This window comes from Manis javanica, chromosome 13, assembly GCF_040802235.1.
Source record: "Manis javanica isolate MJ-LG chromosome 13, MJ_LKY, whole genome shotgun sequence".
NCBI classification, from domain to species: Eukaryota; Metazoa; Chordata; class Mammalia; order Pholidota; family Manidae; genus Manis; species Manis javanica.
The window spans coordinates 73,668,166-73,690,350 of record NC_133168.1 but is presented as its reverse complement, the minus strand read 5'-3'; the positions used below and the strand labels follow the sequence as shown (position 1 = coordinate 73,690,350).

General features: G+C 43.1%; 1 protein-coding gene across 1 annotated transcript; it reads left to right on the top strand.

The window, feature by feature from the left end:
• Positions 1 to 798: 798 nt before the first annotated feature.
• On the top strand, positions 799 to 11,177 carry SOD2 (superoxide dismutase 2). Its single transcript, XM_017666020.3, has 5 exons — positions 799 to 959; positions 1,297 to 1,499; positions 4,805 to 4,921; positions 6,470 to 6,649; positions 8,331 to 11,177. Exons 1-5 carry the CDS (start codon positions 937 to 939, stop codon positions 8,474 to 8,476), a joined length of 669 nt encoding a protein of 222 aa, XP_017521509.1. The 5' UTR covers positions 799 to 936; the 3' UTR covers positions 8,477 to 11,177.
• Positions 11,178 to 22,185: the final 11,008 nt, after the last annotated feature.

Below are 22,185 nucleotides of genomic sequence, written 5' to 3'. Positions count from 1 at the left end.
TAAACAGCTTATCAGACTATAAGACAATGTAGCAAAGAATCCTATGTTGTACTTTTATGCACTCTCCCGCGGTTGGTTCATGGAGGTCACTCCAAACACTTCAGACCTTACTGGTGAGGATTCCTAATCAAGAAAGTATGAACTTTGGGTTCCAAACCTCTCTTACTAATTAACTGTGTGACCAGGGCAACCTGCTTAACCTGTGAGCCCATTAACTGTCACCTGGAGTCAAGATCCCTTCCCTGGGGGTGAAATAAAGACACAGTTATGTAAACCCTGCAGCGCAGTCCCTGGCACAGGGCAAGGTGTTCAGTAACAGAATTATCAGGCCGCCGTCTGCCGGGCTCTGGCTTGGCGGAGGTCCCACGGTCTGTACACTCATAAAGAAAGGTCACTCCCGGCCCTGAGGCGCGCCAAGGCCGCTCAGGGAAACAGGCGTCTTTCCTGGGGAGCGGGGACCTGGAGTGGGAAGTGGGGAGTGGAGGGTTGGGGGCACCAGACCCCACGGCCCAGGCGCGCGCGGGGAGAAGGGGCGGGGCCGCAACCGCGCGGCGACACCTTGCCGGTCGGTCCGCAGGGCGGGGCGGCCGGGAGGCTGAGCTTGGGCCGTACCAACTCCTAAGGGGGGAAGAGCGGCCTTCCCTGCCCGAGGCGCCCAGAAGCACGGCGGGTGGGCGCCCCGACTCTCGAAGCCCCTCTGGGAAGGTCTCTGGGTCCCCCGTTCTCGCGTGCTCTGGGCTCTGGGGAGGAGCCCGGCGCTGGTGGGGAGGATCCGAGGCCTGGCACCCCCCCCTCCTGGATGGGAGCGGCGGATGCAGGGGGCGGAGCCCGCGAGGGCAGCGGTGTCCTTGGCGGTGCGGCCCCGGGCGCGTGTTTACTCCCGGCGGTCGGCGCGGTGGCTGCAGTTTGTGAGTCTGTCCGGCGCCTGCTCCCATCATGTTGTCCCGTGCAGCGTGCAGGTGAGGCACGAGGGGGACGAGGGTCTGCCCAAGGGGAAGGGCGCCGCGGGGACGGAGGCCCGAGGCGGGTACCGAGCCCCCCCCACCCGGCCCGGCGGGCAGAGCGCGCCTTCGGGGCCCGGCGTCGGGCGGCCATGCCTGAGGGCAGGTGTGCGCCGAGTGCGTCCCGGTGCTGCCGCGGCCCCGGAGTGCGGCTCTAGTTTAGCTCTTCCGAGAGCAGGACTGCGGGCGGGCGGGGGCCCAGATGCGCCGCGGCTCCTGCAGCCTGGTCTGCGCGGGCGGCGCGCTTTAAAGGGACGGCTGCGGGAGCGGATCGGACTGTGCTGCTCTCTTCCAGCACGAGCAGGAGGCTGCTGCCAGCCTTGGGGTCCCTGGGCTCCAGGCAGAAGCATAGCCTCCCCGACTTGTCCTACGACTATGGCGCCCTGGAGCCTCACATCAACGCGCAGATCATGCAGCTGCATCACAGCAAGCACCACGCGGCCTACGTGAACAACCTGAACACCGCCGAGGAGAAGTACCAGGAGGCGCTGGCCAAGGGTAGGCGCCGCGCGTCCGCACGCACCAGTGCCCCTCTAGTCACTAGGTCCACTTCACTGCTCTTCCGTACACTCGGAGCCAAGATAAAGAAGAAAACGATCCATTTTGTGGGAAACTTGAAACAGGCTTCAATTTATTTGTTAATATTTAGAATTCAGTGTTACAGTGTAATGTGGAGGAGCTGTGTGTGAAGGAGCTCAGCTGAGGAACCCAGTAGTGTGTGGATTTGATGTGTATGGGTCTGGAGGTGTGTATGGAAGTACTGTCAGTGTCTCTATACGGAACAGTATTGCGGTTTTCAAACTGTAGTCAGTGGTTTGGACAAGAAAAAAGTTGTCTTGTTTGCAGACTATATGCATTGCTTAATAAGCAACACAGGTAAAAACATTCAGGATGTTTCTGAAATATATGTTTATATTGAATGTCAGTCCTGTGAAATTTGTTGAGTAAATTTTAGACAGTGACATCTTGTTGACTGGGGGCATCTGGTGGGAAAATGTAGTATTTCAGCCTGATTGATTGTGCCTGAGATAATTGCCACATTTTGGAAGTTTTACTTGTGACAGGAGCCTCGAATACGGGAAAAGTTTGGATGATTTAGAAAATAACAAAGTCGGGAAAGATGTGGTAATGGTGAGGGTGGGGAATATCCCAGTTGTGAAAGTGTTTCCTGCATGACAGCATCTGACACCCTGAGCCTGTCTCTCCAATATTTTGAAAACAGATTAATTTCAGTCCTTTTCTTGTGAAATCAAAGTTCTACTTGTTTGATGAAAACCACTGGGGAATAAAGCTTTACATTATGTTGTGCTATGTCACCTAAGAGTTAGATAAGTACCTGCAAGCTTTCTTTTATTTAAAAAAATCATACTTTAAAAATTATTAAAGGGTTAAAGTTTCATGTTTGAAAATTTGGGGGTATATAGAAGCAAACTAACACCATCAATCTTACCACATGTAAGTAACATAAATACCTCTAACAGAAGTATTTAACTTTTACTGTATTTAATAGAGGAAAAAAAGTGAAACCAAAGAAAATGTTGAACTTCAGAAAAATGTTATTTTATTAATTTTTTAATTGAAGTATCATTGATATACAATCATATTTTGGCTTCAAGTGTACAACACAGTGGTTCAACAGTTACTCACATTATAAAATCCTCACTCCCTGTAGTAAATACAGTTACTGTCTGTCAACATAGGAAGATATTATAGAATCACTGGCTGTATTCTCCATGCTGTACTACCACCCCAAGGACCAGCTTATATTATGATTGAGAGCTGAAAAGCATTTTTAACAGCAGATATTAAGCCCCCCAAATTTCTACTAAAATTGAAAAAGCTAAAATTTTAATAGATTGAGATTATTAAGCCACTTCTCAATAAGGGAGTTTCTTTTCCGTTAGAAATATTTAGTTACTGTTGATTTTTTAAAACAATATAAAACCTACATTTACTTTTATGGCAACTCTCCATGAAAAATTAATAAGGGAAACACTGATATGTAAGAAAATTATTCTGTAAACAGAACAACAAGAAGTGGGCATCTTAAATAAACCTCCAAGATTGTCTCTGTACGCAGATGTCACTTGACCCTCTACCCCTTTTGGAATTGCTGAAGGTTTGGCTTTGCTTCAGCAGTCACATTTTCTGCCCTTAAGAACAGAAACAGAGAATTTTTTCTGCTATGTCAGCTGCATAAGAGCAGAGCTCTTGGTGGTTTTGTGTCCTTCACTGTTCCTCTTGGGATCTTGTGAATAATAAGTATTCAGTTGTTATTGAACAATGGAATTACTATTTTTTGTAATAGTTCAGTTAATCTGTACCTTCTTGAAGGCATGGAAAAAGATATTTTGCCTACTTGTTCAGCAAGTAGGAAAAAAGTCTTCAAACATGAAATTTTTTTTAAAGTATAGGTGTGAGGATTTTTTTCTGTAGAAGCTACATTTAATATATTCAATTATCTAATCAATCAACAAACCTGTGAGTTTTGAAAAGTGAGTGCCTGCTATGAATGAGGCAGTATATTGATCCCTGGAGACACAGCAGTGCACAAAAGTCCTTGTCCTCGCTGGAGCTTTCATTCTAGTGGGGAAACACGAACAAGTAATTATGTACTGTGCCAGGGGTTGTAAGTCCTATCGAGAAAAACAAGTAGGGGAAGTGGCAGGGAATTGCCTATTTTATATTGTGGTTAGAGAAGGCTTCACTGGTGACATTGATGTTTCAGTGGAGACGTGAAGGAGATGTGAGGGAATGAACTGTGAGACTATCTCCAAGAAGAGTGTTCCAGCCCAGGCAGCAGTGGTCAGTGAAAGCCTGAAGTGGGGAGCAGGCTGAGCTGCTCATGTTAAATGCAGCAGCAGCCAGGCCAGCGAGGAGATGCACAGGGTCAGGTGACAGGCATCTCTGCAGCAGGTGGTTAAGGATGTGGGGTTCCTCTGTGTGGAAAGAGCAGCCTTTGGAGGAGTTTGACAAGGGGATTGCTGTGATCACTTTGGGGCCTAGAGGACCCCTCTGGCCACCGTGCTGAGAGCAGACCATTGGAGCAGATACAGACGCAGGGGACCAGCGCACATGCATGTGGGCGTGCTGCCAGTTCGCACCAGCGGTGGGAAGAAAGCATTCATTTTGGGTGTGCTTTCAAGGTAGATAGAGCTGCCTTTGCTGGTGGATATGCTGGTGGGTTGGATGTGGGGGTGTGAGAGGAAAGGAGTCAAAGTGACCAAGTTGAGAGAACTGTCCTGCGAAAACAGCAGGCACCTGCTGAGATGGAGAGGGCCACGGCAGGAGTGTTTGCCGTTGAAAATCAGGAGTTCACATTTGAATATGTTGAGTTTCTTGTTAATGCCACATTGAAATATATCCTAAAAAATAGTTGTCTGTCTACAAAATGAGAGTTGAAACTATATAGTCGGTATATGGAACCGTACATTTTAGCATTCCACTGTTTCCTGTTTTTGTTCTTTTCGTTATTTTATTTGCTGTAGTATTTTTCTATCCAATGAAATGTTGAGTTCTTTGAAGTTCAGGAGTGAATTTTCTACTAGCTTTGCCTCTCCCGCTGGTCCTCTTGTTAGTTATTTAGCATGTGATTAATTGAACTGAAAATCCCCTGGGACAGATCATATCAGGAAGGTCTCTTTTTTGGTAGAATCCTGAAATTACAGAATTTTAGGACTTATAGGGATGTTAGAGAGGCTGGTCCAATTATTTGACATTTTTAAAAGGGAAAAAAAATAGTGTATTGAATGGTTGACAACGTAAGAATTAAAAAACAATGTGTTTGCATTTTAACATTTCAGGTGATGTAACAACTCAGATAGCTCTTCAGCCTGCGCTGAAGTTCAATGGTGGAGGCCATATCAATCATAGCATTTTCTGGACAAACCTGAGCCCTAACGGTGGTGGAGAACCCAAAGGTTGGTTTATACTGGTGCAAGCTGAGCTACATTTTGTGCAACATAGGAATGACTGTTGATTTTCTTGTATTACCTTAATTCTCTCTGGGGTATCATAATGGTATATTTTTTTTTATGCCAAGGAGTTACAGAGTTGTAACTTTCAAAGGGACACACATCAGAATGAACAGTACATTCAGGGGCTTATGGCATCAGATTTTATACACACATGCCTAATGACGTATTTGGTGTCTACTTGTTGAAGTTACTTTAGGAAAAGACTGAAAAACAGTTTTTAGAAAAGACAGTTTTTAGAAAACAGTTTTTAGAAAAGAGCTCTCTGACTGGGGTGGGCTAAGATACTTATCCATTCTGTATCTTACTTTCTTCATTTGTATGATACAGGGATAACAATAGGGCTTTTTTGAAAATTAAGTCAGTTATCATAGGTAAAGAGCTCAGAATAGTGGCTTTTACTATTATTTTACTACTCTCCCAGAAAATTAGGTCTTCCAGGACAAGTGTGGGTCACCAGGGCAAATACAGCTAATGAGGGGAGTACAGAGGCGGAGTCCTGTTCACTGTGCTTGTTTACTAGGCTTCTGTGTAGTGTGTGGAGGCCAGGCTGTGTTTAATTATCCTCCTCACCCCAAGGACGGTATGGGGCATGAACAGAGCTCTCTTGTTTCTAGGTTTCTGGCAGGTACCTTAAGGTTCTGTGTGTGTGTGTTTTTAATTGTTATAGAAGGCATCTTACGCTCTTGAAATAAGCAGTTTCATTTGGAAGTAAAGATGAATTGGGGAGGAAGTATGGGAAGCTGGACAGTTTATGTTTTCTGAGTTAGGTCTCCAGACTATGACTTAATACTTTTGAGGTCTGATGAGTTTACCGGAGTGTTAGATACACCCAAATAAACAGGTTTTGGTACTCTGTCATTTATCTCATCTGTGTCACTTTATTCTATCACTCGTGCTTTAAATGGATGATTACTTTTAAACCACTGGACTAAGAGAAGTGATTATTTTGGCCTAGTTGATTTAATGTGCTCAATCTAGGATTAGATTCTATATTGCTACAGAATAAGAGTTTTATAGTTTAAAGTTTCCCTCAATTCAGTAATGGAACATAAAAATCACTGCTTAAAATGATATAGTTGAGATATGAAAGATTTAGGCTACCATGGAGAAGAATCCAATAATAACCATAGCATTTATTCCCAAATTGAGACACAGTCGGTAGGGCAGAGTCAAAGTGACATTTTTTTATAGAGAGGAAAAAAGAAAGCTCATAGAAAATGTAATTTCTTTCCTGCTGGAAATAGCACAGCGAGTGAAGAAATCCCTCTAACATGCTTCAGCAGCAAACACATGAATTAAAATCGTGAGACCTTGTGATGTGGTGTTATGTTGGCTCACTGGGTAATGTTATGTCTTCTATGTGATGTTGTCTAGTTGTATGCTGGGCCATCTGACAAGAATGTTTTAATATAGTAGTAAAATATTTTATTACGATTGTTGCAATCTGTTCATTTGTGGGGCTTTATTTATTTATTTATTTATTTTAAATAGGGGAATTGCTGGAAGCCATCAAACGTGACTTTGGATCCTTTGAGAAATTTAAGGAGAAATTGACCACTCTATCTGTTGGTGTCCAAGGCTCAGGTTGGGGTTGGCTTGGTTTTGATAAGGAATTGGGACGCTTACGGATTGTTGCTTGTCCTAACCAGGATCCCCTGCAAGGAACAACAGGTTAGTTTTAGAAATTGTCACACATTCATTTGGAAGAGATGGTTCACTAGAAAGCGTTTACCTGGACATAAGAAAAACCCCCAGTACTTAAACCTCTCCTAAGCATGTACTCATTTGAGCAGATCTGGACAGGTGATACCCAGAATCTTGTATAAGCAAAAAGGCATTAAAAGTCCTTGATGTTTTATAAAATAAGCACATGTAATTTTACAGATACATTAACAAAAGATGTTTTAAACATAAACCCTGCTTCATTTGACAGAGATTTTGTATTAGCTTACATTATTATATGCACTAAAATAAAAGACTGAAATTAGATAAATAATGAAAGGAGGAAAAGATAAGTAAGCTGAGCCTGACTTTCAGACCTTGGACTCTCATCCCCTCTGCTGAGCACCTGTGGTCAACCTGGGACTAGAGCTCAGGTTTCCAGACTTCTGTCTTTTGGGGGTTCTTGATACAGGAAAATACTTGACTTAGAAGTTTCAGGCAGAGCTCACCAAATCCTTTATGTTGAGCCAGATTGACTTAGAAGCTCATTAGGAAATAGGCATAAATCTCCAGCAATTAGCTGGAACTTTGATCTTTGATGTAACCAACCGTAAGGTGATGATCTTAACATCAATTAAGTAGTTCTCAACATCAATTAAGTAGTTCTCATCCACACTTTCTACCTCTGAACATGTCAGAAGACTTGCTTACATGACTTACTTCTCTGTGGAGGTATTCAGATTTAACTAGAGTCTAAATAGCTCTCTTGGGAAAGTGAGATGCCACAGAATATGGGAAGCCAGCAGAAGGTTTGTGAGCCCTGACTGCTATGGAGAGTCAGGTACACCTGGTAGGGAACTGGGATGTAGAGGCTCTGATCTCCCAGTTAGCTACACTTCCTTCTGTCCCATTTGAGGAAGGCCCATTGGCATGAAAAAGAGTGTAAGTCATGGCAATTTTATTTGTGGGGAAAATCATTTATAAATTTTGCTCCCTTAATTATTAATGATAAGTTGTTAGTGACATGCCTAACAACTGATAAGATGTACTTATGGGTAATTATTTTCCTAGAGGAGAGCTGTCATTTAGTTTGAGAGTTTCTTTAAAGAGAGCTTCTTTAAATGAATGTTGTATAGCTACAACTAATTCTCCATTTACATTATTTAAGTTCTGAAAACTGTGTGTCTCTTTAGGCCTACTCAGTTTTCCTTGTTAACTTACTCTTTCTGTTAGTGTCCCTTAAATCCTTTGTATTCTCTAAAACTAACATTACAGTTGGGGAGCAGAGCAGGTTCCCCATAAACCTTTGAAAGGTCCTCAACTATGCCTACAAACCTCACACATACTTACTGAGAACCCTAGTGAGGACGACTGAGAATTGGCTCTGGCATAAATCTGTTAGTATTTTAATAACAGCTATTAAAATAGTGTAGTTAATTGACTTTCCCAAGTCTTTAATTATTTTTATTATTTATCACATTTTCTTCTGAAGAATAAAGTTGAATATCTTTTTGTAGGATCTTTATTCTTATTCACTTGTCCTATTTATATAAGAATCTGAAAAATGGATGAGAATGTTGTAAAGGATGGTTTTGTGTACATAGGCTAAATGAAGTTTAGGTGGCAAAGATGTAGTGTTTTTAGAATGAAATTGACAATTTTTGCTTTATTTTTCCCTTCTTTCCCATAGGTCTTATCCCACTGCTGGGGATTGATGTGTGGGAGCATGCTTATTACCTTCAGTATAAAAATGTCAGACCTGATTATCTAAAAGCTATTTGGAATGTAATCAACTGGGAAAATGTAACTGAAAGATACACTGCTTGCAAGAAGTAAAGCATTACCATTATATTGAGTACACGAGGCTTTTTACACCTATTTTTGTAGTAGTGCAGAGTACCGCAGTATGCTAGTAAGCTGCTGTATTGTAGCATTTCTCAATGTACTTATTCAAATATTTGATGAGCATATTTTAATGCGATGAGTGATTTCCTATTTTAAAATTTTGTTGTTGAGCAACTGTTTAAAATATTAAGTGCTTCTTATGATTTAGTCTTTCAATTGAACATTTTCTTCAGAGAGCTAAAATAGCTAGGAGGTTATAATTGTCGTAAAACCATAAAAATTTCCCATCCATACACTGTTAGGGCCTCTGGGGAAGCCTTATAATCCTATTTGATTGCAGTTGTGGAAAACCTAGCCTTTCACTCCAGTTGTTTAATGATAAAGTATTACATTTATTTCCCAAGGGGAATGTTCAGTTTTTCTATTGAAAATTGCTCTTTTGTAAGTAAGCCTCTGTCTTTATTACCCCTGGTAGGTATTAGCAGCCATCTTTAATTATCTACGGTCACATGTTACACAGGGTTAGCACTTGCCATTTGGTCTCTAAAAAACATGTAACTTGATTGCTAATCGAGAATTGCTTTGTTACTAGAAGGAAACTGCATCTGAATTTTTTGGAGGGAGAATTATAAAAACTTTCATGTGAGATTTTGTCCTCATAGAAATATGTGTTGTATACATGCCCAAAACAAATTAGGGCCTTGTTGATAAAATCAATGCTAGGGATGGGGCCACAGGTCCTTCTGGCCGGGTGCCCACCCCACTTCTGGTCCTGCTCCTGAGAGCAGCCTCCTCGGGAGGGCCCGGCTGGGCCAGGTACTACATCCCACGTACTGAGGTGGGGTGGTGTCTAGATGTGGTCTGCAGTGTGCCTCCTGGAACATTTGTTTTCAAAGACTTACTTTTGAGTTGTTCTATCCTTTTTGATGTTTTTCCTTTCTTTTAAAAACATGTGCAGTCACTATAGAAGCTTTATATTGTTTAGTTTTCTCAGTAAAAGGAAAACAATGCCCACAGCACAGTGACATAGCATGTCATTATGTTCCTGGTTAGTTTGTGCAGGTGGGCCAGGGATCCCTTCTGCCATTTGGCTTAATGTTGTCATGCGTTGCATGAAGTTTCATCATCTTCCTCCATTCTCTTTAATGGCTGTGTAGTAGTTATCAATTGGGCATGTCCTAATTTATTTTGCAGTTCTGTTACTGAGTATTTCATTTGTTTCTGATTGTTATTTATTACAAATAATGCTATAGTGAACAATCACAGAGGTTTTATCTCTGATTTGAATATTTTCTTTATATTGGTTTTTTCTTAAACATGTTTAGTAATAGGATGTTTTCCTAAATTCATTTTTATTTTTTCCCCAACTTTCCTTTTTTTTTTTTCGTGGAAAACCGAAGTAACTTTAGCAGTTTCAATATTGAAGACTGAAGTTAAAAAAAAAAATTTATACTCACACTTTTCTATCAGAATTCAGTTAGAAAAATATTTAGGCTTTTTGATTGTCAGCAGTGTTGATGGGACTAGTGATACGTCTGTGTGTGTGAACCGAAGATACTTCATAGACTGACTGCCATCCTTTATATGCCACAGTAGAATGACTTTCATGCAGTGCAAATGGTAGTCATGTGATTATTGCTAACCTATATATATATATATATATATATATTTACACCTATGTATACACATACATAAGCAAGGCAGTGAACTGTTTAAACATACCATCTAGAAACATACCTTTTGAAAAATGGGCTTTTGAATAGAAGTTTGCTAGATCATGCCTTGAATTGAACTAACAAAGAAGGATGGAGAAATGAGCGAATTATGTAAAGCTTTTTTACTCTTAAATTATGTAAAGCTTTAAATTTTCAAAAAAATTCAATGTTGAAATTTCTTTGGGGCTTTATTTTTGCTTTGACTTTGAGGGAATGGGGAAGGCACACTATCCTTCATGAAGGTTTTGGTTTTTCTTCCCAATTGGATAGATTTTAAGAAACTAAAGATAATTTCTAGATAATAATTTTCATCATCCAGAATGAGACTTGAAATTTTGTTTAGCCCTGTTTTTCATAATAGAAAAGGAATAGGAAAGGCAAATCAACAGTTTTCTTCTGAAAAGAACAAGTATTACATATCTGTGAAGGATTTCTGGGACGAATCAGCAGCCTGCCCTAGTCATGGATGGCTCTGAACACCTTCGAGTTACTGGTGCTGAAGGGGAACAGGACGCAGAACAAATAGAGTCTGGAGTTATATCTGCTGCTTGAACTATTGTGTAATAATTAAACTCTGATGTTGAGAAATCACAACTTTATTGCACATCTCATGTTCATGACCTTGAAATAAGGCTTGAATTTCTGTTGAATACCTTTAAAAAGTAACATAAAAATCATACATGTAAGTTGTGAGTCATATGTAAAACTAGTTCTAAATTTAAATTCTATTTCCTGCTTTAATTTTGGGGAACTACTGTTTGGAAAAGCTAAGGGCAATGTTTGATAAATTACCATTTCTCATTTTCAGCCAGCTTCTAATGATTCGGGCAGGCTAATGTCCTATTTTCTAAGGTATGTTTCAAAATCTGTAAGGGCCTGGGGTAGTTGTCATTTAATCATTCATTAGGGAAACATTTATTTTCCTATTGTAAGTGCAAAGTTTTTTGATTATCAATAAAAGAATCTGTCAACCAGCAGCAGAGGTCTGTGTTGTGAATGTGTTAAAACATTAATAATCCTGTAACACTTTATCATTTTTACTACTTTTCTGTGAGAGAGGAATAAGAAAATGATTACTCTTAAAACCCAGAAGGCATATGAACTGTATCTCCAGTCATGTCTGGAGCAACATCATCTGATAATATGATAGCCTAGCATTTTATATACTAAATTATAAAATTATAACATCTTAGAAAACGAACATGAATATTGCCTTAACTCCACGGAAAAAAGTAGACTTTTGTCACAAGATGTATTTTACACAAAGTTCTGTACTGGTGGCATTTCTTCTCCAGTATTGGAAAGTAGGAGTTCCCTTTGAGCAGTTTCTGGGGCTGCCAACAGAATGTTCTTGAAGGGAAGTTCACCTGAGCTTGGTGAAGTCAGGCTGTCTGCCGTTCCACGTGTGCTTACAATATTAGTGAATGCTGTTCAAGATGCTTTGGGAACATGTTTTTAAAAAATGTGAGACATCTCAGTTTAATTTGTGAAAGGGGAAGAGAATGAAGTCCCGAGTTCCTGCTTTATGCTAGTTGTTCCTTTCCTGTGTATTGCTCATAGTGCACAACCTGGCTGTAATTCCACGACTCTGCTCCCACTGAAGTGTGAGCCCCACAGAAGCCCAGGGCAGACAGTTCTTGTTCATTTGTGTCTTTGGTACTGAACACACAGTTCTAGGTCCATAGTCAAACAATTAAGTGACATGGTATAATATAGCCATAGTATTATAAATATGGGTATCCACAAGGTTCAGGAGTTAATGTACCAAAACCAAGAGCCACAAAGATGTTTGACAGCATAGCTCCTGCCACGCCATCCCTGCTGCTCACCTTTGCACACAGCACAGGAAGAACAATGGGTGTCTGGGTGGCCTGGGTCCTGGTCCTGACGCTTTTCCTATGCTCCTGTCTGGCCCGCATGCCTGTTTTAGGTCCTGTCTATCACTTTGGCATAAAATAGGTTTGGAGAGAGGCTTTCTTAGGTGCCAACTTCATTTTATGAATTCATTTGTGTATTGACTAAAATTAGGGTGGACAAATGGATTCTGATTGTATGAAATGGTCATGTCACTTAGAGAAGGCATCCAATACATATCCTCTGGACAAGGGTTCTCTGACCAGCAGAAGACTTGCTGGCATTGCTCTCAGCCGGCTCCAGCTTTCACTGGGCTGAAGGAGGAAAAATCCAAGTCTTAGTCCTAGTCCCCATCAGCCTTTGGGGCTGGCAAAAGAAGAGGTTCATCATAGTCCCTCAAAGTTGTTCATAGGCAGTAGAGCAGCACAGATGGGGCCAGGATGCCCGGATGGGTTTGTGGCCCAGTTCCATCACTGTACTTTGGCTAGGTGCTACACCAAGAACCCCTAAGGGAATGAGTGATGGACGTTGATTTTCTTCATATAAAGCTCCAAGTGCTTTATCCCGTGACCTACTCCCCTGTTAGTGATTCACATACTCAGGGCTTCTGCTGTGTGCTCCTGTTTTCAAAAGACAGTTCAATACATGGCCTCCGGGGCTCTGTACTGTCAGCATCAAGCCAGCAGAGGGAGAGCATGGCACGTGGCTCATGGGAAGTGTTTAACGGTTTGCCACTATCACTTCTCAAATTTCATTGGCTAGAATTTAGTAATGTTGCAACAACAAACTGCAAGGGACACTGGTGAGAAAGTAGTCTTGTGACCTGGGGGAAAGAAAATGAGTGTGCTGAGCAGGTTGCCAGTTTCAGCAATGTGCCTTTCTGGGCACCAAAACTGTGTTTCATTCTCATTTTTAGAACACTTATCCCCTCTCCAAGGGAGACAACTCAAGGTCCCAACTCCAAATACAGCCCTATCCATTAGATTCATATGTGGGCCCTCATGGTCTGATGAACCAAAAAGGCAGTCCTTCCCGTCCCAACCCAATATAAGTGGGAGTACACGAGCAAAACCACACTAGACAGTCCTGTTTAGATGAGAGAGAAGGCGTACTCGGCACACACTGGCACAGGGCCGGCATGGAAAGGAGACAGAGGTTCCCTGATGAAACCCGGATTCTGCCCCCAGGAGGAATTATTCTGTGTGTTTTTCTCATGCTGCACCCTTTGGAGTTCCTAATTTGCACATCCCCCATGATTCATTTGGAGGAGGTGATGGGCAGATTCCTCTGCTTGGAGGATGCACAAGTTTCAAGGCTTGATTTCTGCCAGCACAAGGTTGGGAAGTCTGATGGTTTTTGACATTAAAACAGTGCAAGACTGTTCAGACTCAGTTCATTGTTTCTTTAGCAATACAATATCACTAAAAACTTTGTGAGTTTCTAACCTATCTGCAGCCAGTTTTATGTGCCAGTATCCACTTCTAAAATTTTTTACCAGATGTATTTCTCAGGATGGAGTCACATTCTTGTTTCCTCACCCCGTCAGTGTAAGGGCAGCTGCCGTGAGCTAGTAAAGGGATAGGCTCCCACGGGAAGCCCACAGCCTTCATGTTTGCACTGGGCCTGAGCCTTCAGCCTTTGCTGCTTGAAGCCTTTTTCAGTCTCACTATTTGGGATTTAGAAGCAGTCAGCATTCCCAGCCTTTGAGGCCCCAAATTTCTACACTATATTCCCTTTCATTTCTGCTAGCAGACTGACCAGTTCTTTCCTGAACACTTATCAGGCAGCACACATACTCCCGGTAAGGGAGGAGATAAAAGCCAGCGTGCAGGGGCAGTCCGGCCCTTTCCAAGCATTCCCAGAGCCACAGCGGCCTTGCCTTTGGTGTAACTGTAGGAAACTGCTTTACCACATGACTTGCCACTGAGTAACATGGCTTTCCATCTTCTCAGCTGCTGATACCAATTTTATTACCACCCACTAAACCAATGTCACCTAGTTTAAGTTTTTTCCTGGGATAGTACCCACTTCAAGGCCCTAAATTTGAATTAATTTGGGTAGCAAATTGCTGCTTTGACAACAGACCCCATATATAATGGCTCAAATGTATCGATTTTTTTCCCCTCATGCAAAGTCTGCCATTGGTGTTTCCAGTTAGCAGGCAGCTTTCTTCCAAGTGGTGGTTCAAAGATCCAGGCTCTCCAGGTCTTACTGCTTTGCTGTCTTCACAAGTGCCATCCGAGGCAGCTCTCGTCATCTTCAGCCGGTGGTGTGAACGAGCTTAAGGACCACGAGCATGAGGCTTTATGGGCCAGGCTGGAGATGGTGCCTCTGCTTCTGTGCAAATTTCATTGGCGGTGACAACGTGCCTCACAGAGAGGAAGGCTGGGAAATGGAGTTCGGGTCCACTCCGGTGTCAGGAAGAAGACTGATGCAGGTTTTGTGAAGAGCCCACCAATTAACAGCCTTGGAACTTTACGTGATACACTGAGGTTTCTGCAGCTATGAGAATGGGTTGTGAGTTTTTGATGCCTTAATATGTGTGCGGTGCCTGGCGTGTAATAAGCACTCTCATGTCAGTGGTAATAGCAGTTGTTTAATGCATCTTCTCAACATTTCTCTTGTCTGATTCAGCCACCCTTCAGGGAAGGCACGGAGAACTCAGACACAGGGACGAAGACATACATCACTGGCCATGGGGTCCTCTGCCTGCTCAGTGTTCTTCCCACGATAGTAGCACCTTCTTTAAGAATACCTTACATTATTACCTTATATAAAAAGGGGAAAACAACTTCTGCATTTAGGAAAAAGCTGTAATTTCCTAATGTAATAAAGAAATTCCACCAATGTTTTCAATTTACTTCTCTGCATACATGTTTAAACATAGCCTTCCACTGCTTCCCCAGGACCAAAGTATGTACTTGTTTGTAAAGCACTTTTTTCTAAAAAGCTTATTTTAATTGGTTGAGCCTTTTGATGAGTAGGCCTGTGATAATCCAAGAGTGAATGTATCCCTCCCTGTAAAGACAGCAAGTGGGAAAGGAGGTGTGGCCTTAATTTGTAATGTTTTTGACTGAGCTACCCAATAGTGAAGGAGTGAGATTCCTTACATGGTCCTTGTAAGCAAATTGAGATTTTTGGGAAGTTTAAAAGTGACTTTTTTTTTGAATAAATGGAATATTTATTCCAAATAGGGGCAAGTTCTGGCTTCTGCACAGAGGGTGCTCTGATCCGCTTCCTCATGCAGGCGTCCTAACCTTCTCCTGCTCAGGGATGCCCCTGCCAGGGCTTTCTTCATCGGCTGTGCTTTGTTTTCCTTCGTGCATCAGCTCAGATCTCCTAGGACCAGGTTCTCCTGCCACGCATTCCCTTCCCAGGCAAACTCCTTGAAGTGGATACTCACAGTGCCTTCCCACGCCCTGGCTGTTGATCACACCAAGTTCTGGGTTTTCCACACCTCTGATGAACAATGCCACATCCAGTGTGTGTTGAATACTGGTGAACATTTGTGGTTCTGCCTGGCATGTTCTTCACAAACTCTTGGAATGGTCCATGCTCTAGTGATGGCCCCTTGTCCCAAGATGGGCTAATCTGCATTCTCTCAAATTTTTAAGACTAGAGTTTTACTTTTATTTAATTTTTTATTGAAGTATAGTTGATATACAATGTTATATTGGTTTCAAGTATACAACATAGTGTTTTGTTGGTTAACACTCTTAAATACTCACCCCAACTACTGTAGTGTCAACATAGATATTACAGAGCTATTGACTATATTCCCTATGCTGTACTTTCATCCCTAATTTATATTATGATGGGGTTTTTTTGTGCCTCTTTATTCCCTTCACCTGTTTCACTCACCTGCCCCAAGCCCTCCCCCATGGTAACCACCAGGCACTTCTCAGTGTTAACACTAGAGTTTTAAGACAGTTCGTCCCTCTCTGTGTTGCTTTAAACTATTAGATGTCTTTCCTTTATTTAAACCAAGTGGTGCCCAATCCTGACTGCACCTTTGAGGAACTTCCAGTTAATGATGTTCAGGCTGCACCCAAATTGGGTCAATGGGAATCTTCCTGACACCTCAGCACATGGGCTGTGGGAAGAGGGCTTTCCTCTCCCTTTGGACTCCTGTTCAGGAGGGCCTGCAAGGTGATCACACCTTGTCCAGCACGGCTGAGCTCGCCTGCAGGACTGGCTGTGAATGGAGGAAGGGAGAGTCGAGCCACGGAGAGAGGCAGAGCCCCTATGTCCCTCTCTGAGGCTGGTGGTGCCTGAAGCTACTGCCTGGGCTTCCGGCTTACATGAGCTGAAAATTCCTGAGATGCTAGTGGTTCGCTTTCAGGTAGTCACTCACCCTGCTTGGGCCAGTTGAGCTGGATCATGCCCCTGGCCAACTCTGCCCCACCGGATCCTCGCTCCAGCTCTGCTCTCCAGGCCTCGCAGCTGTCAGGCACTCAGGACGATGGACAGATGGGCAGACGTTCTCCAAAGTGAGCGCTGGGTGATGCTGCCCCCCAGGCCTGCTTGCTGCTGGGCCTTTTTCCTCAGCGATGGTGGCCCCTAAAGGCTGGAGCCCGGAACCTCAGCTACTCTTGAGTCTTCTCTTGCTCTCACTGCCTTTAACCACTTCACCAGCAGCTCTTGTCATTCCTCCTTCCAAAGTGTGGCCTTCCCATCTCCATGTCCCTCACCTGCATTTCCTCCAAGCGCCTGAATGGTTCTCAGCCTCTGCTCTTGTTCCACAGCTTGTTCCTCTGTAGCAGCCAGGATAATGGAAGCGCACATTCTTCTGCTTCAAACTTTCCGGGCCATCCCTTTACTCTTAGAATAAAGTCCACAGTCTTTACCAAGCAGGGCCTTGCATGGTCGGGCTCTCCCCTGCTTTTCCTGTCTCCTCTGATGTCATGCACCACCCCTCCCTTCTCGTGCTCCGGGGCTCATACCTCCTTGGAGATCCCTCCCAGACCATCCTGTTTGAACTATTTATGCCCACCCCTGGTGAGTCTGTAAGTACTTGTATTCCTTTACTTGTTTATTACGTGCCTGTCCCCATCTGACTGTGAGCTTCAGGGAGGCAGGGGCCTTGCTGTGCCATTCACAGCTGAATCGCTGGGTCCTGTGTCTGGCATGTAGCTGGTGCTCAGTAAGTAACTCTCCTCTCCAAGTGGCAGGCCCTGAGGAGGGCCTCACAGTGCAGTTTGAATCTCCCTGGCCTAGAAATTCTCTGCGGTCTCTACTGGTTCTAGAGTTTGTGATCCTCCTAAACTAAATGAAAACCACTTACAATATCTTGACTCATGTTCATTTCAGTTGGAGTGACAGGGACACACAGCCAGGTAGTTTAGACCTGCAGCTGTCTTCACGGAACCAGTTTTCCACCAGCAAGTCCACACTATGCTGGTCTTAGTCAGCATGGGCTTCCATAACAACAGGACCTCAACTGGGTGGCTTATAAAGGACAGAGGTTTATCTCTCATGTGCTGGAGGCGGGAAGTCCAAGGGGCACAGCGCCAGTTGATCAAGTTCCGGGAGAGCCCTCTTCCTGCCTGGCAGAAGGCTCCCTCTTACTGAGACCTCATATGGTGGAGAGAGCTTTCTCTCTTTCTTCTTAGAAGGCCACAGTCCTTGGCTCATCCAGTTAGGGCCCTGCCCTTACAACCTCACTGAACTCTGAGGACCTTCTGAAGACCCTGTCTCCGGATGCACTGACACTTGGAGCTGGGGCTCCCACATGTGGACTGTGGGGGACAAGTCAGTCTACAGCAGTGTCTAATCTGTCTAAGCTCTTTTCTTCCCCAATACCTCAGTATTCCAAGTGTGTAATGGGTCTTTGTATGAATCACAATATTCCTATAAACAGGTCAAGTCCTAATGATGCAGGAAATCTGGCAAAGGATGTAAATTTCCATCTTTAACCATAAGACAACTATACAAAATGTTCTCAAAGCACCTGGTCTGTCTAAAGAACATGGAGCATTTTAATGTGGAGAATTCCCAGCCTTTTGAAGTGTTAAACTAAGCACAAGCTTTGTTTATATATGTATTTTTACTGAGTAGAGGACTTGAATATTTCCTGATTACAAAGGTAGGAAATAGGCAGAGCCAAGATGGCGGCATGAGTAGAGCAGCGGAAATCTCCTCCCAAAACCACATATATTTTTGAAAGTACAACAAAGACATCTCTTCCTAAAAGAGAGACCAGAAGACACAGGACAACATCCAGACCACATCCACACCTGTGAGAACCCAGCACCTCGTGAAGGGGGTAAGATACAAGTCCCAGCCCAGCGGGACCCAAGCGCCCCACACCCCAGCTCTGGGCGGGAGGAGAGGAGTCAGAGCAGGGAGGGAGAGGGAGCCCAGGACTGCTAAACACCCAGCCCCAGCCATCTGCACTGGAGCGCAGACACACAGTGCATGGGGCCCTGGAAACTAGGGAAACAGGACAGTAAGACCTGTGAGCGGGTCTTTGCAGCTGGCGCCCCTGGGACAAAGAAAGAATCAGAAGACCCGTCTGCACGCAGCTGCCCAGCACAAGCCACTAGAGGTTGCTGTTCTCCCAGGAGAGGAAGGCCACAAACCAACAAGAAGGGAAGTTCTTCCAGCCATCACTTGTGCCAGCTCTGCAAACTATCTCTATCGCCATGAAAAGGCAAAATTTCAGGCAGACCAAGATAACAGAGACAACACCTGAGAAGGAGACAGACCTAACCAGTCTTCCTGACAAAGAATTCAAAATAAAAATCATAAACATGCTGACGGAGATGCAGAGAAATATACAAGAGCTAAGGGATGAAGTCCGGAGAGAGATTACAGATGTCCGGAGGGAGATTACAGATGTCCAGAAGAGATTACAGAAGTGAAACAAACTCTGGAAGGACTTATAAGCAGAATGGATAAGATGCAAGAGGCCATTAATGGAATAGAAACCAGAGAACAGGAACGCATAGAAGCTGATACAGAGATAGATAAAAGGATCTCCAGGAATGAAACAATATTAAGAGAACTGTGTGACCAATCCAAAAGGAACAATATCCGTATTATAGGTGTACCAGAAGAAGAAGAGAGAGAAACAGGGATAGAAAGTATCTTTGAAGAAATAATTGCTGAAAACTTCCCCAAACTGGGGGAGGAAATAATCGAACAGACCACAGAAATACACAGAACTCCCAACAGAAAGGACCCAAGAAGGACAACACCAAGACACATAATAATTAAAATGGCAAAGATCAAGGACAAGGACAGAGTTTTAAAGGCAGCTAAAGAGAGGAAAAAGGTCACCTACAAAGGAAAACCCATCAGGCTATCATCAGACTTCTCAACAGAAACCTTACAGGCCAGAAGAGAATGGCATAATATATTTAATGCAATGAAACAGAAGGGCCTTGAACCAAGGATACTGTATCCAGCACAATTATCATTTAAATATGAAGGAGGGATTAAACAATTCCCAGATAAGCAAAAGGTGAGGGAATTCGCCTCCCACAAACTACCTCTACAGGGTATTTTAGAGGGACTGTTCTAGACGGGAGCACTCCTGAAACTAAACAGATGTCACCAGAGAAAGTAAAATCATAGCAAAGAAAGCAGAACAACCAAATACTAACTAAAGGCAAAAAATAAAATCAACTACCCACTAAAAACAGTTAAAGGAAACATGAAAGAGCACAGAATAAAACACCCAACATATAAAGAATGGAGGAGGAGGAATAAGAAGGGAGAGAAGAAAAGAATCTCCAGACAGTGTATATAACAGCTCAATAATTGAGCTAAGTTAGTCAGTAAGATACTAAAGAAGCTAACCTTGAACCTTTGGCAACCACAAATCTAAAGCCTGCAATGGCAATAAGTACATATCTTTCAATAGTCACCCTAAATGTAAATGGACTGAATGCACCAATCAAAAGACACAGAGTAATAGAATGGATAAAAAAGCAAGACCCATCTCTATGCTGCTTACAAGAAACTCACCTCAAACCCAAAGACATGCACAGACTAAAAGTCAAGGGATGGAAAAACATATTTTAGGCAAACAACAGAGAGAAGAAAGCAGGGGTTGCAGTACTAGTATCAGACAAAATAGACTTCAAAACAAAGGTAGGAAATAGATGAAATCAATATTTCAATCCTTTTAAGGAGTTCTCTCTTTTTTTCCCTGAAGGTTAAAATTTAACCCAAATACATGAATTTGTAACACTTTAAATACTGGAAAGATGTGGGCAATTATATGCCCAATCTCTGTTACTACTTTAGTTAAATTCTGTTGTCACTATGGTTTTGGTGAAATAGAGATGGAATTTTTTAAACAGACTTCACTTTTCAGAGCAGTTTTAGATTAATAGCAAAACTGAGCAGAAAGCAGAGACTTTCCATTTATCTCCTGTCCCCCTCATGTTCCCCACTCTCCACCTCCCCCACCAGAGGGCACACTTGTTACAATCGAGTGATCCTGCACTGACATGTCAGAATCACTTAAATTCCGTAGTTTACATTAGAATTCACTCTTGGTGTGCACTCTTCAGTTTAGACAAACGTACAATGGCAGGGACCCATCATTACGGTATCACACAGAATAGATTCACTGCCCTAAAAAAACCCTCTTATAAGCTCTGCTTGTTCATCCCATGCCTCCAAACCCATGGTAACCACTGATCTTTTTCCTGCCTCTGCGGTTTTGCCTTTTCCAGAGTGTCATGTAGTTGGAATCATCCAGGATGAGGCCTTTTCGGATTAGCTGCTTTCACTTAACAATATGGATTTTGGGTTCCTCCGTGTCTCTTTATGTCTTGACAGCTCATTTCTTTTTAGCATCGAATAGTATTCCATTGTCTGGGCCACAGCTTATTTATCTATGTGCCTTCTGAAGGACATGTTGGTTGCTTCCAAGTTCTGGCGCTTATGGATGAAGCTTCGGTGAACATCTTCGTGCAGGCATTGTATGGATATAGGTTTTTCACTCATTTGGATAAATACCGAGGAGCGTGATTACTGGATCTATAGTATGAGTATGTTTAGGCAAGCAGAAATGCTTTTCAAAGATTAACAAATAACTTTTAGATAGTTGAATGTTCGCACCACTATAGGGCAAGTGTTTCCAGTAGCCAGGACCTCTGCATAGGATTAGTGAGGGGTGCCCTACAGGTTGTCAGGTGGAAGGTGAGCCCTGGGCTGAAATCCAGCCCCCTTGCTGCAGCTGCTTCTGCTCAGTTCCCACGAAGCTGCCGGGTAGTTGGCTCGGATTCGCTGGCAGTCTTCTCTCTCTTTGGGTCTTGGCCTGGCACACTGCTTTGGGGCCAGTTCTCCCATGTCTTCTCTTTCCTAGAGAATTCATCTTCTCCGAGGCTGCTGAGGTGGGGAGGAGAATTTTGTGTCTTTATTGTAGCTCCAAATGTACCCCTTCCTGTTAGACTCCTCATTCTAGGGTACGCCTGGGCTCATTCGAAACCCAGAGTCATCGGCCATCTGCTTCGAGTTTCAGATTTAATTCTTAGTCAGGCCTGAAGGTGAAAGGGCCTGTTCGCCTCCCTTTCTGCCAGCCTTTAATAGCCAGTTCTCATAAAAAAAAAAAACTCTGTTCTTGGTGGTCCAGAGGAAAACTCAGGATTGTATTTTTTTATTACTCTATGTGTACCTGCGGTAAGACCAGGAGATGGCAGTATTTCTATGCTTTTCTCCCTTCCATTGCTAAAAACAGGATTTATGAACAAAGCAGAGTGGGTTCAGGGTGTTGGAACAGTGTTAGAGGAGGCTCCCCTGGGTGCACACTGCCTGGACCTTTTTTGTTTTGTTCATTTGAGAACAGATAATCTTTTTCATTTTAAACTTTTAAATTCTTTTTATTTTGTAACAATCTCACGTTTACATACAAGTTGCAGTGATAGTACAAGAACCTTAGCTTTTCAGAGTCTTGTGGGAGGATGTTGCCAGTGTGATGGCCCATCATGGCCGAGTACTTTATTTATATTTCTTGCAAACAAGGACGTTCTTCTGAAGAGTGACAAGAAAGCCTTCAAAACCAGGAAATGAATAATTATACTTTACTATCCTGTAATCCTCAGATACTACTCAAGTTCCACCCACTGTCACAATGGGGCCCTTACAGCAAAAAGATCCAGTCCAGAATCACCATTT